General features: G+C 47.1%; 1 protein-coding gene across 2 annotated transcripts; it reads left to right on the forward strand.

Moving 5' to 3' along the window:
- The first annotated feature begins 5,809 nt into the window (after positions 1-5,809).
- Positions 5,810-16,274, forward strand: hdac3 (histone deacetylase 3). Of its 2 annotated transcripts, XM_084448362.1 has the most exons (15): positions 5,810-5,960; positions 6,706-6,788; positions 6,994-7,136; positions 7,373-7,454; positions 11,754-11,810; positions 11,909-11,964; positions 12,516-12,649; positions 12,841-12,921; positions 13,160-13,233; positions 13,548-13,612; positions 14,219-14,308; positions 14,440-14,498; positions 15,049-15,128; positions 15,296-15,453; positions 15,571-16,274. In XM_084448362.1, the coding sequence occupies exons 1-15, from the start codon at positions 5,906-5,908 to the stop codon at positions 15,638-15,640; spliced, it is 1,287 nt and encodes a 428-aa protein (XP_084304488.1). In that variant the 5' UTR covers positions 5,810-5,905; the 3' UTR covers positions 15,641-16,274. The 2 variants fall into 2 exon arrangements, with proteins under 2 accessions (XP_084304488.1, XP_084304489.1); XM_084448363.1 differs by lacking the exon at positions 5,810-5,960 and having other exon boundaries at positions 6,742-6,853.
- Positions 16,275-17,279: the final 1,005 nt, after the last annotated feature.

The raw sequence follows: 17,279 nt of genomic DNA on the forward strand, positions 1-17,279 counted from the left end.
CCCCACAGCAGTGGTCTAACAGGTGCTGCCCCAGCTCTGCGCAACACCACACAATACCCCCCCCCCCCCCCCAAAGTCTCAGAGTACACAGAGGCTTACAATGGCCTCCTATTCACTCATTCACACACCAATGGAGTCTTGCCCAAGGACACTTCAACATGTGGACGTGAGCTGGGATTCGAATCACCGACCCTACAATCATTGAACCACTCTACCTTCTGAGCCACAGCTGCCCATATATAATAATGACAGCAGTACTGATACTAATATTAATACCAATAATTATACTAATGCCAATAATTATATTAATCTTAATTGGGATTCAAACCCAGGTTGACTGATTACTAATGCAGGAGCTTAACCACTCAGCCAACAGGCAGTATGGTCACCTTAGCAGACATAAAGTGAATGGAAATGGTCCAAGGAATGGCTAAGTTTTGTTCTCAATTTGTGTATCTGCTCAGTGATTCAGGGAGCGATTTATACGTAATACCATAGGATCCAGGCTAAGAAAATGTAACTTTTCCTAATACAATGTTTATCTGATTTGTTTCTCATGAATCCGATTTTATTTTGTTTTACATGGATAGAAACATAAGATAATATTGGTTGCTTAAACAGAAAATAAATAAAGTTGATATCCAAGTTGATATCTAAAGCTAATTTGAGTTTAAGAGCCACCGGGCGGTACAGTAAACCTGGCAGAAGACATAAGGATGAAGTGCAGGGAAATGGTATAGCCATATTTTGTTTTCTTTTAATGTGTGTATCCGCCCAGTGATTCTAATTCACTCCCAAATTTAATGGCTTCTAAGTTGGCCCAAGCTACACCCCTCCACCGAGTTTTATGAAAATGGCTCTTGTCGTTTTTGTGTAATCCTGCTAAATAACGAACAAACTAACTAACTAACTAACTAAATAACACGCGTGACTGAAAATATATAGCTTCTCCCCTGCGGTCGCCGGACGCAGAGCCAATAATAATATCAATACTGACACTAATAATTCTAATAATCCTACAGCAGCCCCATGGGTGCTCCCAGGGTGACACTGTAACACATTTTTATTACGCAAATTTCTCCTGAAATATGTCTTCATCTGGGCTAGCTGGTTAAGAACACATTCCTACCTGGGGTCATGACGTTCACAGATGTTCTGGTTTCCCAGCATCTCCTTGAAGGCCTCCATGTTGGCTGGTGGGGGAGAGAGAGCTCACAGGTCTATTTCATGTTGAATAGTTGATGTGATGTCTCTCAGAGCCAGATGCAGGGTATCAGCCAGGCTCGTCTCTGGTGCTTAATGTTCTGATTCCTCACCTTCATTCTCGATGATGCACTTGAGGATCTGCTCCACTGTATCCTGGTTATCCTCCGCCTCCTCATCTGACACAGTAGAGAGAGACAGAGAGAGAGAGGGAGAGAGAGAGATGGAGAGAGTGAAAATTAGATTTATTATTACCTTTTGTGCTGCTTGTCTGGAATGAGAACAGCAGGGCCAGAGTTCATTCAGAGGGGTGAGTGGGGTCAGTGAGTAGTGATAATAAGCAGCAGAAGTACAGTAACTATCTCTACTGGGGGCGGCTGTAGCTCAGTTGGTAGAGAGGGTCGTTCAATGATCGAAGGGTTAGTAGTTCGAATCCCAGCTCCGACTGTCCACATGTCGAAGTGTCCTTGAGCCAGACACCTAACCCCAAATTGCTCCCAATGAGCAGGTTAGCACCTTGCATGGCAGCTGCCGCCATTGGTGTGTGAATGGGTGAATGAGAGGCCATTGTAAAGCGCTTTGAGTGCCGCTAAGGTGGAAAAGCGCTATATAAGTGCAGTCCATTTACTGTAGGAGTAGTAAGAGCAATAGGATAATAGTGGCAGTAGACTAGACATGTTTGCTAACTCCTCCTCTCAGCCTTCTCTTCCAACAGGTTCTATTCTATTCTGCTCAGTTCTGTTCTGTTCTAACCTCTCCACTACATGTAAGTGGGTGTATTTCACAATGTCATCCATCAGTTTCTCTTCTACTTTATTGGCTCCTCCCTGGCCTGACCCTAACCCCTAGCCGTGAGACCCACCGTTGTCAGGCAGCGGCAGCTTCTCCTCGACGTCCTCCTCCTCCTCCTCCTCCTCTTCACCCCCGGTACGGCAGTGGTAACCCTTCTTCTTCAGCAGGTGGCACACCAGGAAGCCCAGCAGGCCCGTGACGAAGAAGAGGAACACCAGGAGGAAGACTATGTAGAAAGGGGGTTGCTCCTCCCCTGTGGGGGCGTCCAGGTCCGTCATATCCTCTCCTCGAGCGCCTCAGGACTGTGCTCAACGCTTCGCTTGCCTGCTAACGGTACCACAGCAGCCCTGGAGGACGGTCAACACACGCGTGCGCGCAAGCACGCACCCACACACACAAGCATGTACACACACGTACGTGCACACACACACACACACACACACACACAATCACACAAACACAGATGGAAGTGGAGTTAGCGTAGCTCTCCCTTATCTTCAGGGGTCCTTCGGGGGGTGGGGGGTCCTACTGTACCTTATCAGCCTCGTCATGAAGCCTGCTCCTCTCAGCAGCATTAGTGCTGATGGGTGTGTGTGTGTGTGTGTGTGTGTGTGAGATGAGCCTGGCAGGCCTCTGAGGGTCCATCTTAGCTGATGTGAGCAGAGATAATCCTGCTCTCTGCTTCGGCTGTACCAGCGCTCGCTCACACACACACACTTTTATCTGCCCGTGCAGAACCCCACACCCTGTTTCTCTCTCTCTCTCTCTCTGTTTCTCAAACACACACACTCTCTCTCTCAAACAGACTACTGGCAGATAATTTGGAGGCTTCTGTTTACAGCAGCAATGTGACTGTGGTCTGTTTCCCAGCCGAACTCAAACCGGGAGGCCATGACATGACCACAGAGCCCCTGACATACACACACACACACACACACACACACACACACACACACACAGAAACATACTCACACTAGGAGTTCCCTGTAAAAACATTTTCTATCCCTCGAGAGAAAAAAAAGTCTGTTCTCATGCACTCTCATCAGCTGTTCCCTTTCTCAGGCACAAATGTTATGATTGTGTGTGTGTGTGTGTGGGGGGGGGGGGTGCAGAGGATGAGGCTGTTACACAGACAGAAACTGTGAGAGAGAGAGATGTGAACCTGAAGTGACTCAGCACTATCATGACCTCCAACTGGAGAACACACACTGATGACATCCATCACTGCTGTGTGTGTGCAGGATCTGGTAGTGTGACTGAAGGAGCATCCTACAGTACCATCATATCATAATGATGCCCCCCCGCCCACCGCGCTGCTAATAATAGCAAAGTTATTTGATTCTATTGTTGATTGATTCATATTGAATAGCTTGCCTGCCCATCGGATTCAATAACAGTCTGACCACCCTTACCTCCTGATAGGATGTGTGTGTGTGTGTGTGTCGCGCCATGTTTGAAGTCCTATAGGAACTCGAGCCCTACTGCAGTATGAGCTGACCTCTGTGGTCCCCTCCCTCTCTCCTCATGCTCTGCTGCTTTCCCAGAGAGACACGGCCAGCCGGCCTACAGCACACCTACAGCCCCGGACCCGCCAGGGCAACCAGCGGCCTGAATCCTTGGCCTGTAGCCCCAAGGGTGTAAGGTGGATGGAGGGGAGGCACCCCATATCAAACACTGTAATTAATATAACCTCCTTCGTGTGGAGTGACCTGGGTCTCAGTAGACCTGCTGGTGCTGGCCGTCTCCCTGAAGAGACCCAGCATGCTCCAGGGAAGAGGACTCTGAATGACCAGCCATTTTTGTAGTTCTCCACCATGGCAGCTGCAGCGTCCCCAACAACTTCAATCTCATAACATATTCCTATGAAAGTAATGAGTGCCCTACTGTACTTTCATGAGAAATTGTAGATGTTTAACTATCCTATAACAATAATAATTTTAATTAGCCTACCGTTAACTGGTAATTACACTTTTATTCATAGGCTACCTGCATACATTAACAGTCAGGGATGCTCAATCAGCAACTAAATGGCTACAATCAGGTTCACTTTATTTCTGTCACTGACAGAAAGGCACAACTAGTCATGACAGTTGGAGGACAGAGGACAGGGAGGATAGAGGACAGAGGACAGGGGACAGAGGACACCCCGACCATCCCGCAGGTCAACTCCATCTTCCCTAAGGGTCACCGCGCGTGACCATGACGACACATCTGCCCTTGGCATTTTCAATCGGCCTGGAGAATTAGAATGATATCACATGCACGTTCACATGCACGTTAATCCCAGTCTTCAGGAGGCTGTCTGACCAAGTCATAGGTACTGAGAGCATAGCCTACAGAGAAAGCCCCAATTGAGACAAAACGGTCGCACTGCATTATTGATAATTTCCCTTACCGCATGCGCCAAATGAGGAAAAACTGTCCGTCACTAAAACATGATTTAATTCTACGGTTCTACGTTTCACTGTACAAAAACGGATCATCATAATTCATTTGGTTCATTTTCTACATGTCGAGTATGCTGATATGCACCCAGCACCACGTCCATAAGACCCATCGGTCACTCAGATCAGTAAACCTGCCAAAAGACCCATTTACTCACGTTTTCAAAATCATTGATAACCAATCATTAGTGACCAGTCGGATCGCGACGTTATCCTCGTAGGTCGGTCGGCTTATGCTGCTGTTAAGACCATGATGATGATGATGATGATGATGAGATGCACTTGTTTTCGTGTGTAACCAGTGAGTAGAGCTCCCATGCGGACTAGACTGCACGGATGGCAGAGCGGACTAGCCTATAGACTGTACGGATGGCAGGAGAATCCAATGCTTCTGTGCAGCTATTGCCTTGCCCTTATATATATATATAGCATTTATCAACTGTATATATATATATATATATATATATATATACTGTATTTATGTAGGATATATATATATATATATATATATTGGGGCACTTTACAGCTGCAAAAAATTGCACATATTCATTTGAATAAACACATCAAATAGGCTACTCGAATCAGATCAGAATCAGGATCAGGATCAGTTTTATTTTCCAGGTAGTTTTTACACATAATAGGAATTTGTTTTGGTCAGTTGGTTCATAACACTGAATGACAACATTAGGAAGAGACGGGACAGTGCAAATACAGGACAGTGCAAATGAACAGTGTAAAATACAAATGTCAATAGGCTATAGCCTACAAAGTTGTGTGCGATATGAGTGTAGCCTATACAGTATGTGTACAGAGTGTTATGTGTGTGCGATGTTTTTATATATACAGTGTGTGTGCCGTTGTGATGTGAAAATGGTATGGGAAGCTTTATCCACTGAATTGGCCTATTTAGACATTCTTGTTTAAAGGTCCAGTAGTTGAACAAATAGCCAACTTTTCAATATAAAAATCATAACAACAATAATAAAACAATAACAGTGGTTATTATTAGCTAGCCTATTATTATTATTATTCGTTATTATTGTTGTTATTATTATTGTTATTATTATTGTTATTATTATTGTATCTAAATCACTCACAATATAGGCTATTCTTATGTCTGCCTGAATTCAGCTACATTCATTCTTAATCAATCAATCAAAATAAAGGGTAATTTGCTTTCTTATTTTAACCAATTTACTTTTCTGTATCTCATTTTCTCGTATGTAAATCCCCAGCCTGTGAGCTGTGTGGCGGATCGCCCCCTAGCGGCTGTAGCCGGTAGTACACGATGCTCCCCACCGTCCCCTCCTTTCCCTCAACTCGACCGTCGCTGTTCAATTACGTCCATTTCATTCGGTGTTTACAATGGCGGCCCTTTGCTAAATGAAGGAAAGACACCAACATTTTATAGCTGGAAGCAAGCAAATACTTCTATTACGGATATATTCCCATAGGGCGCCTTCGCAATGACCAGTAGGACAGCGTATTTCTATGACCCTGACGTGGGGAACTTTCATTATGGTGAGATGGGTTTCAAAATGAGAGCGAAGAAGCCAGCGAGTGGGCTAGCTATGCTAGGCTACCTGTCCAGCTAGCTCAAGTAGCTTGCATGTTATCTAACCACCACGTTAGCTAGCTAGCTAACTAACTCTAACAAGGCTCACGTTATTTGTAACTCTGCGGCTGAAGCGCATTACCTCGCCTATCATCCATTAGCATGATCATTTAGGGAAAGTGATTCTGCTCAAGTCACCCGTCAATTAGTTGAGTTGATCAACAGCGGGTGGGCGGTGTGTAGCTCACATGAGCTTCTTCTTCTTCTTCACTGGGCTTTAACACTCACGTTAAAGCCTGAAGACTTTTATTTTTGCCACTGCTTTCTAAGAGGAGCTATGTTTATCAGTATACTGCACTGTGACTTTTATTCCTGTATTCTATTTGTCCTGCTTTTTGTTTAAATGTCTATAATGACTTGCTTTTTGTTTTAATGCTTTTAATTTGTCCTGCCTTTTGTTTTAAATGTCTTTAATGTCTTGCTTTTTGTTTTAATGCTTTTAATGTCTCATGTAAAGCACCTTGAATTGCCCTGTGGCTGAAATGTGCTATATAAATAAACTTGCCTTGCCTTGCCTAACGTTAGTTGTCTTATGATGAACGTTATCACAATCACCAGTCACTTCCCAACTATCTTCTGTTTCATCAAAGACGTTCATAACTGTAGTTCAACATGTCCTGCTTTCTGATCACGTGTTCCTCTGTCCTCCAGGTGCGGGTCACCCCATGAAGCCCCATCGTCTGTCCCTAACGCACAGCCTCGTTCTCCACTATGGCCTTTATAAGAAGATGATGGTAGGATCATGGATTTTATATCAGGCTGCCAAGTAGCCTACCATAGGAAACCATCAATTTACAAAGTAAAAATATTTTTTGCTAGCCCCATTCCTAGATACCCTAGCCCTAGATACCTCAGCATGAAGAGTGCAAGAATGGAGTCCACATTTTTCACACATAATATGCTTTCATAATGCTCCTTTCTTGTGTGTGTGTCTCCCAGGTGTTCAAGCCTTACAAGGCATCACAGCACGACATGTGTCGTTTCCATTCTGAGGAGTACATCGACTTCCTGCAGAAGGTCAGCCCCAACAACATGCAGGGCTTCACCAAGAGCCTCAACACCTTCAACGTAGGGGACGACTGGTGAGAGAACGTTTACTTTCTGTTCTAGTTGAATCTACTATGTTCCATTCTAGTTCTCTGTATTCAATCACATATTCTGCAAGTGTGTGTGTGTGTGAGAGAGTGAGAGAGAGAGAGAGAGAGAGAGAGAGAGAGTCTGTATTCAATCACATATTCTGCAAGTGTGTGTGAGTGAGAGAGAGAGAGAGAGAGAGAGAGAGGGAGGGAGAGGGGTTAACACACATGTCCTGTGTCAGTCCTGTGTTCCCAGGTCTTTTTGAGTTCTGCTCCAGATACACAGGAGCCTCTCTACAAGGAGCCACACAGCTCAACCACAAGGTAACACACACACACACACACACACACACACACGCACACACACACACACACACACACACACACACACACACACACACACACACACACACACTAGGGATGTGCACAGTGACTATTTTCACTAATGACTACACAGTGGTTTTGAAACCAACTATACGACTAGTGTAACTCATATTGTATTTTTTCTATATGGACCTGTGTGTCTGCAATCATATAATAATAATAATAATAATAATAACAATATCTATCTAACCAACCAACCACTCAGTGGCAGCCAATTTGCACTCATTGCGTAGAGGGTAGGCTATACAAGTAAATGGTAAATGGACTGCACTTATATAGCGCTTTTCCACCTTAGCGGCACTCAAAGCGCTTTACAATGGCCTCTCATTCACCCTTTCACACACACATTCACACACCATGGTGGTAGCTGCCATGCAAGGTGCTAACCTGCTCATTGGGAGCAATTTGGGGTTAGGTGTCTTGCTCAAGGACACTTCGACATGTGGACAGTCGGAGCTGTAAGTAACTTGCTCTTCATCTTTTTTTGCTGGTTTTAAATGGGGTGTACTTTGTGACAGTTGCTCACTAACAGCACAAGGTCATTACCCCTTGGTTGGAATGTCTAAACTATTTGGCTGAGTTAATGATCTGCCTCCCGAGTTCGTTCCAACTTGGCAATGATGCTGTGAAAGTGAGCTCATGAATAGGCTGGCTCTTGGAAGTCATATTTTTGTACAGATTTCCAGCAAGTCTTGACTTTCACAAACCAAATGATTAGGCTACATTTAGGGCTTCCTACACAAATGTTAAATGTGATCCCACTTTAGTGGCAATGTGCACCCCTGATCATTGAATAGCATCAGTTAAACTACTATATAATATTAAAGACCGTGGATGTCGGAGGACATGTTTTGGAGCCAAATTTATTCAACAATGGTCCACAAAAACCCCCCACAAAGACTAATGTAAAAACAGTGTAAATACATTGTGATAATTGGCTTACTGTGCCAAAAAAATAGGCAAACAAATTGTACAAAAGTGCTGAGGGCGGCTGTGGCTCAGGAGGAATAGCGGTCGTCCAGTGATCGTACGGCCCAGTGATCGTAGGGTCCAGTGATCGTATGGTCCAGTGATCGTAGGGTCCAGTGATCGTATGGTCCAGTGATCGTAGGGTCCAGTGATCGTACGGTCCAGTGATCGTAGGGTCCAGTGATCGTAGGGTCCAGTGATCGTAGGGTCCAGTGATCGTATGGTCCAGTGATCGTACGGTCCAGTGATCGTATGGTCCAGTGATCGTAGGGTCCAGTGATCGTACGGTCCAGTGATCGTAGGGTCCAGTGATCGTAGGGTCCAGTGATCGTAGGGTTCAGTGATCGTACGGTCCAGTGATCGTAGGGTCCAGTGATCGTATGGTCCAGTGATCGTAGGGTCCAGTGATCGTATGGTCCAGTGATCGTATGGTTCAGTGATCGTAGGGTCCAGTGATCGTATCGTCCAGTGATCGTAGGGTTCAGTGATCGTAGGGTCCAGTGATCGTATCGTCCAGTGATCGTATGGTCCAGTGATCGTAGGGTCCAGTGATCGTAGGGTCCAGTGATCGTACGGTCCAGTGATCGTATGGTTCAGTGATCGTATGGTTCAGTGATCGTATGGTTCAGTGATCGTAGGGTCCAGTGATCGTATGGTTCAGTGATCGTAGGGTCCAGTGATCGTACGGTTCAGTGATCGTAGGGTCCAGTGATCGTATGGTTCAGTGATCGTATGGTCCAGTGATCGTATGGTCCAGTGATCGTAGGGTCCAGTGATCGTATGGTTCAGTGATCATAGGGTCCAGTGATCGTATCGTCTAGTGATCGTATCGTCCAGTGATCTTAGGGTCCAGTGATCGTAGGGTCGGTGGTTTGAATCACGGCTCCTCCTGTCCACTTGTTGAAGTGTCTTTGGGCAAGACACTGAACCCCAAAGTGCTCCCAATGAGCAGGCTAGCACCTTGCATTGCAGCTGCCGTCATTGGTGTGTGAATGTGTGAATGAGAGCCCTTCATTGTAAAGCGCTTTGGATAAAGGCACTATATCAGTGCAGTCCATTGACCATGTTCGTTAGGCCTGGTATAGGCTGGCCTAAGCGTTGATACTGAAAAAAAATGGTTCCATTTCAGCTGAAATAAAACGTTGGTATCGGCTCATGACAGCGCACAGCATGATTGGACCTATAGCCTGTGGCATGGACCAGAGTTAGGCCTCCTCAGACCATACATTCTTGTTCAGAGAAATCAACATGTCATCGTGGTCTGGTGACAAACGGGACCCGAGGCGATTCACAATAAGGCCTGCAGCTTTTAAATTACCGCCCTGCAAAAGAGAGAGAGACAGGCACACAGGTGGAGCAGCCTGGGGAAGCGCTGGAGAGACAGGCACACAGGTGGAGCAGCCTGGGGAAGCGCTGGAGAGACAGGCACACAGGTGGAGCAGCCTGGGGAAGCGCTGGAGAGACAGGCACACAGGTGGAGCAGCCTGGGGAAGCGCTGGAGAGACAGGCACACAGGTGGAGCAGCCTGGGGAAGCGATGGAGAGACAGGCACACAGGTGGAGCAGCCTGGGGAAGCGCTGGAGAGACAGGCACACAGGTGGAGCAGCCTGGGGAAGCGCTGGAGAGACAGGCACACAGGTGGAGCAGCCTGGGGAAGCGCTGGAGAGACAGGCACACAGGTGGAGCAGCCTGGGGAAGCGCTGGAGAGACAGGCACACAGGTGGAGCAGCCTGGGGACGCGCTGGAGAGACAGGCACACAGGTGGAGCAGCCTGGGGACGCGCTGGAGAGACAGGCACACAGGTGGAGCAGCCTGGGGACGCGCTGGAGAGACAGGCACACAGGTGGAGCAGCCTGGGGAAGCGCTGGAGAGACAGGCACACAGGTGGAGCAGCCTGGGGAAGCGCTGGAGAGACAGGCACACAGGTGGAGCAGCCTGGGGACGCGCTGGAGAGACAGGCACACAGGTGGAGCAGCCTGGGGACGCGCTGGAGAGACAGGCACACAGGTGGAGCAGCCTGGGGACGCGCTGGAGAGACAGGCACACAGGTGGAGCAGCCTGGGGAAGCGCTGGAGAGACAGGCACACAGGTGGAGCAGCCTGGGGACGCGCTGGAGAGACAGGCACACAGGTGGAGCAGCCTGGGGACGCGCTGGAGAGACAGGCACACAGGTGGAGCAGCCTGGGGACGCGCTGGAGAGACAGGCACACAGGTGGAGCAGCCTGGGGAAGCGCTGGAGAGACAGGCACACAGGTGGAGCAGCCTGGGGAAGCGCTGGAGAGACAGGCACACAGGTGGAGCAGCCTGGGGAAGCGCTGGGCCTTCCTGCGCCTCCTCCGCTCGGTGGGATACGCGGTTCAGTCCAGTATCGCTCCAGCTCATCTTGAGTTGACGGCATCGTCCTCCTCTCCAAAGAAAGACCTGTAGGCCTATTATGTATTTTGACTTATTTTGATTTGCACTGTTTTACATCCTACAGTATATGTGTTTTTCTGTGGACCAGTGTTTGACTAAATATGGCTTCACAATGACATCCGCGGTCTTAATAGTAATTTAACATACGGTAACTATGCAATGGTCAGGGGTGCACAAGCACGGTGCCACTAAAGTGTGCTCACATGAACATTTGTGAAAATAGCCACTGGTTTGTGAAAGACTGCAACAGTAGGAACATGCATATGAAGAGGGAGCCTACTCACGCGCTGGCTTTGTGATCGTCCGCCTGCCAGGTGCAAACGACATAGTGTGACAATAACCCTACCCTATACACCTGTGCACTGAGTGAGGTGACTTTAATCTATGTAAATATTTGTATAAATCTTTTCTAATTATATTATATTAAGTTGAACCGACTAATATATCTTAACCGACTAGCAGAAGTCGCATAAACCGCTTTCCGCGCATATCCATAACACACACTCACACACCCACCAGCACACACACACACACACATACACACACACACACACACACACACACACACACACACATACACACATACATATACACACATGCACACACTGTAGGTGTTATCCCACAGTGGTGAAGGTCAATGGACATAATATCAGTGTTTTTTTTTTTGCTGTCATTGTAAATAATTTGCGGTTAATAGACCTGCCTATTATATACAGTAAAGGTTCTTTCTTTTTGCCATTTGCCATCTCAGCCTGTTTTCTTCCCAGTCAGGACCAGTTTTGAATCTGAACAGGAATGCGCTGCAGCGCTGTGTTGTCCTATGAGCTGATGACTGTGAACCGTGTTGTCCCCCAGATATGTGACATAGCCATCAACTGGGCTGGAGGGCTCCACCATGCCAAGAAGTTTGAGGTGAGGCCTAGCTGACCCCTGACCCCTCAGCTATAACCGTTCTAATATTCATACAAAACCTTGTTCCTGAAGAGATGTCATCTCCTGTGTGTCTGTAGGCCTCTGGGTTCTGCTACGTGAATGACATCGTCATCAGTATACTGGAGCTGCTTAAGTAAGACACACACACATACACACTAGGGATGGGACTTTCTGGCAAATCTGCTATTCGAAAATCGCTGGGCAAAAATCGATTTTTCTTCGAAAAGTCTGAGCGACTTTTCCGTCCAATAGGGCCTATCCCATTTCTTCATATTTTTATTTAGAAATATGAGCATATGGACATGGTCGGGATGGAGACAGGTGCGCAGTCTATTGACGATAAGTCCTGCCGCGGACGCCTACTACTTATCCTAGATTACAGTACTCAAAACTGTCTTCCGCGCGTGCTTTTCTCTCTCGTCACGCAGAGTCTCGCGCCGCGAAAAACAAGGCAACTAGTTCTTTTATAAGACAAGATGAACAAACGATTATCAAATTATAAAATCGATTTTAATAATTGAATGACTATTTGATTTTTCGAAGATCATGTCCCATCCCTAATACACACATACATACACACACACATACACACATGCATAGTGTAGCACTATGAGAGCTATCCTGGAGTGTGTTTCATATTAGAGGGACATGTTGTTGATGTCCTCCTCACCTCTGTTTCCATAGATACCACCCACGAGTACTGTACATAGACATAGACATTCACCATGGCGACGGTGTGCAGGAGGCCTTCTACCTGACCGACCGCGTCATGACTGTATCATTCCACAAGTACGGGAACTACTTCTTCCCCGGGACAGGTGAGATACTGCTAGTGTTGTCGTTGTGCCATTATAACGCATTATAACAGACTTTCAGGGTTAACTGTCTGATTATACCGTTTAACAGACAGTCTTTCTCTCAATGGCTATATACAGTAGACTGTCCCTCACTGCAACGTCTGTGCGTGTGTGTGCGTGTGTGTGCGTGTGTGTGTGCGCTACACCTCCAGGTGACATGTATGAGGTGGGGGCAGAGAGCGGGCGGTACTACTGTCTGAACGTTCCTCTGAGGGACGGCATCGATGATCAGAGTGAGTCTGCTTCCTACTTCCTGCTTCTCCTCTGATCTCTGCTCAGCGGAGCAGAGGTTGGTCCATCCCTCCCCAACCTGTTGACATCCGCACCCAGCCGTTAGACCAGCTGGCCAATCAGAGAGCGTCCGAGACGAGGGCTCTGAACAGATATGCATCAAGAGCAGACAGTGTTCGGCCTGTAAAACTCATATTTATTCTGACCTGATGTCAATCATTGTATCGTGTGTGTTGCCAGGTTACAGACAGCTGTTCCAGCCAGTCATCAAACAGGTGGTCGACTTCTACCAGCCCACCTGCATCGTCCTACAGGTGGGTCCTGAACACACGCACACACACACACACACACACACAATAACTTGTGTGTGTGCGACTGTGCCTGCATGTCTGTGGGATGTGTATGTGTGTGTGTGTGTGTGTGTGTGTGTGTGTGTGTTGGGACTGTATGCGTGTGTGGGGAGTGTGTGTGTGTGTGGGGAGTGTGTGTGTGTGGGGGGAGTGTGTGTGTGTGGGGAGTGTGTGTGTGTGGGAAGTGTGTGTGTGTGGGGAGTGTGTGTGTGTGTGTGGGGAGTGTGTGTGTGTGTGGGGAGTGTGTGTGCTGACTGTCCTGCTCCGGTTGTCTGCAGTGCGGAGCTGACTCTCTGGGCTGTGACAGACTGGGCTGCTTCAACCTCAGCATACGAGGACACGGGTAAGACGCCTGGACATCTCCTCCCATGTCCAACTGACCGTTCCTCCTACCATGTCCAACTGACCGTTCCTCCTCCCATGTCCAACTGACCGTTCCTCCTACCATGTCCAACTGACCGTTCCTCCTACCATGTCCAACTGACCGTTCCTCCTACCATGTCCAACTGACCGTTCCTCTTACCATGTCCAACTGACCGTTCCTCTTACCATGTCCAACTGACCGTTCCTCTTACCATGTCCAGCTGACCGTTCCTCTTACCATGTCCAACTGACCGTTCCTCCTCCCATGTCCAGCTGACCGTTACTTTAACCCTGTTTAGATGACCGTAGTCCTGCAGCCTAGCAGTCTTTATTCAGTCATTGTGGGTTATACTGCCACCTAGGGCTACAGAACAGAAGCACACCCTTAGGATGGAGCAGGTTTCATCAAAACTGTCTGTCTGTCTGTCTGTCTGTCTGTCTGTCTGTCTGTCTGTCTGTCTGTCTGTCTGTCTGTCTGTCTGTCTGTCTGTCTGTCTGTCTGTCTGTCTGTCTGTCTGTCTGTCTGTCCGTCCGTCCGTCCGTCCGTCCGTCCGTCCGTCTGTCTGTCCGTCCGTCCGTCCTGCAGGGAATGTGTGGAGTTTGTGAAGAGCTTTAAGATCCCTCTGCTGGTTCTGGGAGGAGGAGGCTACACAGTGAGGAACGTGGCCCGGTGCTGGTGAGTGGAGCTCTGGGTCGGGCCGGGGGTTCTGTTGGGTTTCCCAGCCCTGCCTGGTGTTAAAGACTGGAGCCAGCATGGTTTCTCACTGCGTTACCACACACTGAAGCGCTGTTCTCTCCGTGTCCCAGGACCTACGAGACGTCTCTCCTGGTAGACGAATCCATCAGTGATGAGCTACCGTACAGCGGTGGGTCCTCCCTGCCTTCACAGACGCACACACACACACACACACACACACACACACACACACACACACACGCTAGGGCTGCTCGATTATGGCAAAAATCATAATCACGATTATTTCGATTGATATTGAGATCACGATTATTTAACAGGATTATTCATTGAATTTTTTTTTTTTTAATAAAGTTTTAATATTTTCTTAACATATCAAATTATACATTGACTTTGATAACAATTAATTTATTAAATGTTGACTTGATTTTCTTTTTAACAATGTTCTTTGGATTAGATACATTTCTCCCATGGGAGACAGTATAGCTCTGCAGTGTAGGGTGCACTTGATTTGTGCAAAATCGTTTTATGGCGATTATTTTTGTTTTAATGATCGTTGACAGCCCAGATCTTAATCTAGATTCAAATCCGATTAATCGAGCAGCCCTAACACACGCACACACACACACGCACACACTGGTGAAGAAGTCCTTCCTGCCTACGCTATTGCGTGTTGTTGAGTCCAGTCTAAATGTGGCGTGGTGATCATCTTTCTCCTCCAGAGTATTTTGAGTATTTCGCTCCTGACTTCACGCTCCACCCCGACGTCAGCACCCGGATAGAGAACCAGAACTCCAGGCAGGTATGACATCACCACCGCCACCACCCCCAAGAGCCCTGCTTTACCAAACCAGCCTTTCAACAACATTTCTCATGCACTTGTGTCTTTGTAAATGTGTCTCTCCCTGTGTGTGCGTGCGTGCGTGTGTGTCTGCGTGTGTGTGCATCTTTGTGTGTGTGTGTGTGTAGTACCTGGAGCAGATTCGTCAGACGGTCTTTGAGAACCTGAAGATGTTGAACCACGCCCCCAGCGTGCAGATCCACGACGTTCCGTCTGACTGCCTGAACTACGAACGCACGGACGAGGGGGACCCCGACGAGAGGGGCTCGGAGGACAACTACTCCAGGTTAACACACACACACACACACACGTTTATAACACAAGGTTTATAATGGTATCAGTAGGGTACTCTTTGAGAGTGTGATTGTGACTAGTGGAGCTGATTGATGATGTCACTCCACAGGCCAGAGGCAGCCAATGAGTTCTACGACGGTGACCACGACAACGACAAAGAGAGTGATGTTGAGATCTGAGGGAGCAGATTGTTCTTCTTCCTCCTCCCCCTTCTATCTGTTTCCTGTTCTTTTCTACGGTCTAGCTGTGTATGTATCTTTATCATTATGGTTTCTGTTTAGAGGCCAGTCGCCTGTCAGAGCAGTTCTGAGCAGCACTTCACCGTCTCCAGTCACGGTCGGTCAGGCCTCTGTCTCCCTCTGGAGGCCCGGAGCCGTAGCACACCCTAGCTAGTCTCTTACACAGACCTGTTGCCTCCCAGAAACCACATATGTTCCTGGCGAGCGATCTGTTGAACCTTCTCTTGATAGCTCCTATAGGAAGGGGAGGGGATCCAGAACCGGATGGAGTCTCCACTTCCGTAGCCGCTTGCGGCCGAGTATATGACATTTTTTGGGATGAAACTCGTCTTAAGTGACTAACCCTAGATACCTAGACAGACTGTTCAGCCAAGCACGAGACAGTCAGCCATGTCCCGTTCTGCTCTGCGTGTGGAACGTCTGGACCCACGCATGGGAACGGGACAGGAGCGCCAGAGACTTCTGATGCTGCCAACTTTACAGTGGGGAGGTGTTGACTTCCGTCCAGGTGCTGTGTCCATCTCACATCGCCAGTTAGCTGCTTCAGACTGGCAGCAGACAGGGCTGCCCTTAAACTAGCCAGAAAAAAAATGTACAATGTTTTGATTACATTTGTCAACTTTTTTTTTTTTTTTTTTTTTTAATAAAAGGAATAACTACCTGTGTTTGTGGGGTACTGATTCATTGGCTCTGTGTAAAATACTCATGACATTTATGTATTTTTGTATTACTATACTAGATTACTTGAAAAATCACACTTGTAATCAGTACCTTGTATGAAATTAAATAACATTTGAGGAATTTGATTAATTTTGTGTGGCGAATGGGCACTGATAAGATGACCTGCATGAAGAATATATAACTTGGTACATATTGTGGATATGGATGAATTCTTGTTTCTTCTGATTGGTATGTTGACGTTTGAATACATACATTGCCATGCTTAGAAATATACATTACAGCGATGGAACTCTGCAGCCTGTTAGTGACGAGTCTTGGCAGACGAGGTCGGGTCAGAGAAACTTTATTACTCATCCATTCAGTTTCGCATACACACCAATACAACAGAACAGTACCTTACTGTAAACTAGACATTATCACAGGTTCACGATGCCCAGACACACACTTGCAGGTTGTGGCAAACTCAGCTGCTTTAGACAACCATGCACGTCTCAGATATTTATTTGTCCAATAAATAGCTTATATATTAAAACCTTTAATTTGACCTTCAGTTAAAAACATTTTCATAGACAAACATTCTTACAGGGGAGCCACAAGGCTCTTCATAAAGGAACTCCAAACACACGTACATATCAACAGACAATACAGAAGTCTTCTTCATGTCATTCTCTACCAGCTACGACAGCAAACCACAGGAACAGCATCTGACAGGGGTACCCTGACGTCATTTAAACATTCTGATGCTACCATAACGTTATGATGATGTTATCATTCTGCTGTTGTCACAACATTATAATTTATGATTATCATCTACCAACATCTCCAGTCAGCCCAGCCATACAGAGGAGAAGAGGTGCGTGTGTGTGTGTGTGTGTGTGTGTGAGCTCTGTCTGACTGA

This window comes from Borostomias antarcticus, assembly GCF_949987555.1.
Source record: "Borostomias antarcticus genome assembly, chromosome: 14".
Lineage (NCBI taxonomy): Eukaryota > Metazoa > Chordata > Actinopteri > Stomiiformes > Stomiidae > Borostomias > Borostomias antarcticus.

Coding starts and splice junctions, on each gene's coding strand:
- hdac3 (XM_084448362.1), top strand. CDS start 5,906: ATGACCAGTAGGACAGCGTATTTCTATGACCCTGACGTGGGGAACTTT. Junction 13,234..13,547: donor CCACCTGCATCGTCCTACAG/GTGGGTCCTGAA, acceptor GGTTGTCTGCAG/TGCGGAGCTGACTCTCTGGG. Junction 15,129..15,295: donor AGAACCAGAACTCCAGGCAG/GTATGACATCAC, acceptor GTGTGTGTGTAG/TACCTGGAGCAGATTCGTCA.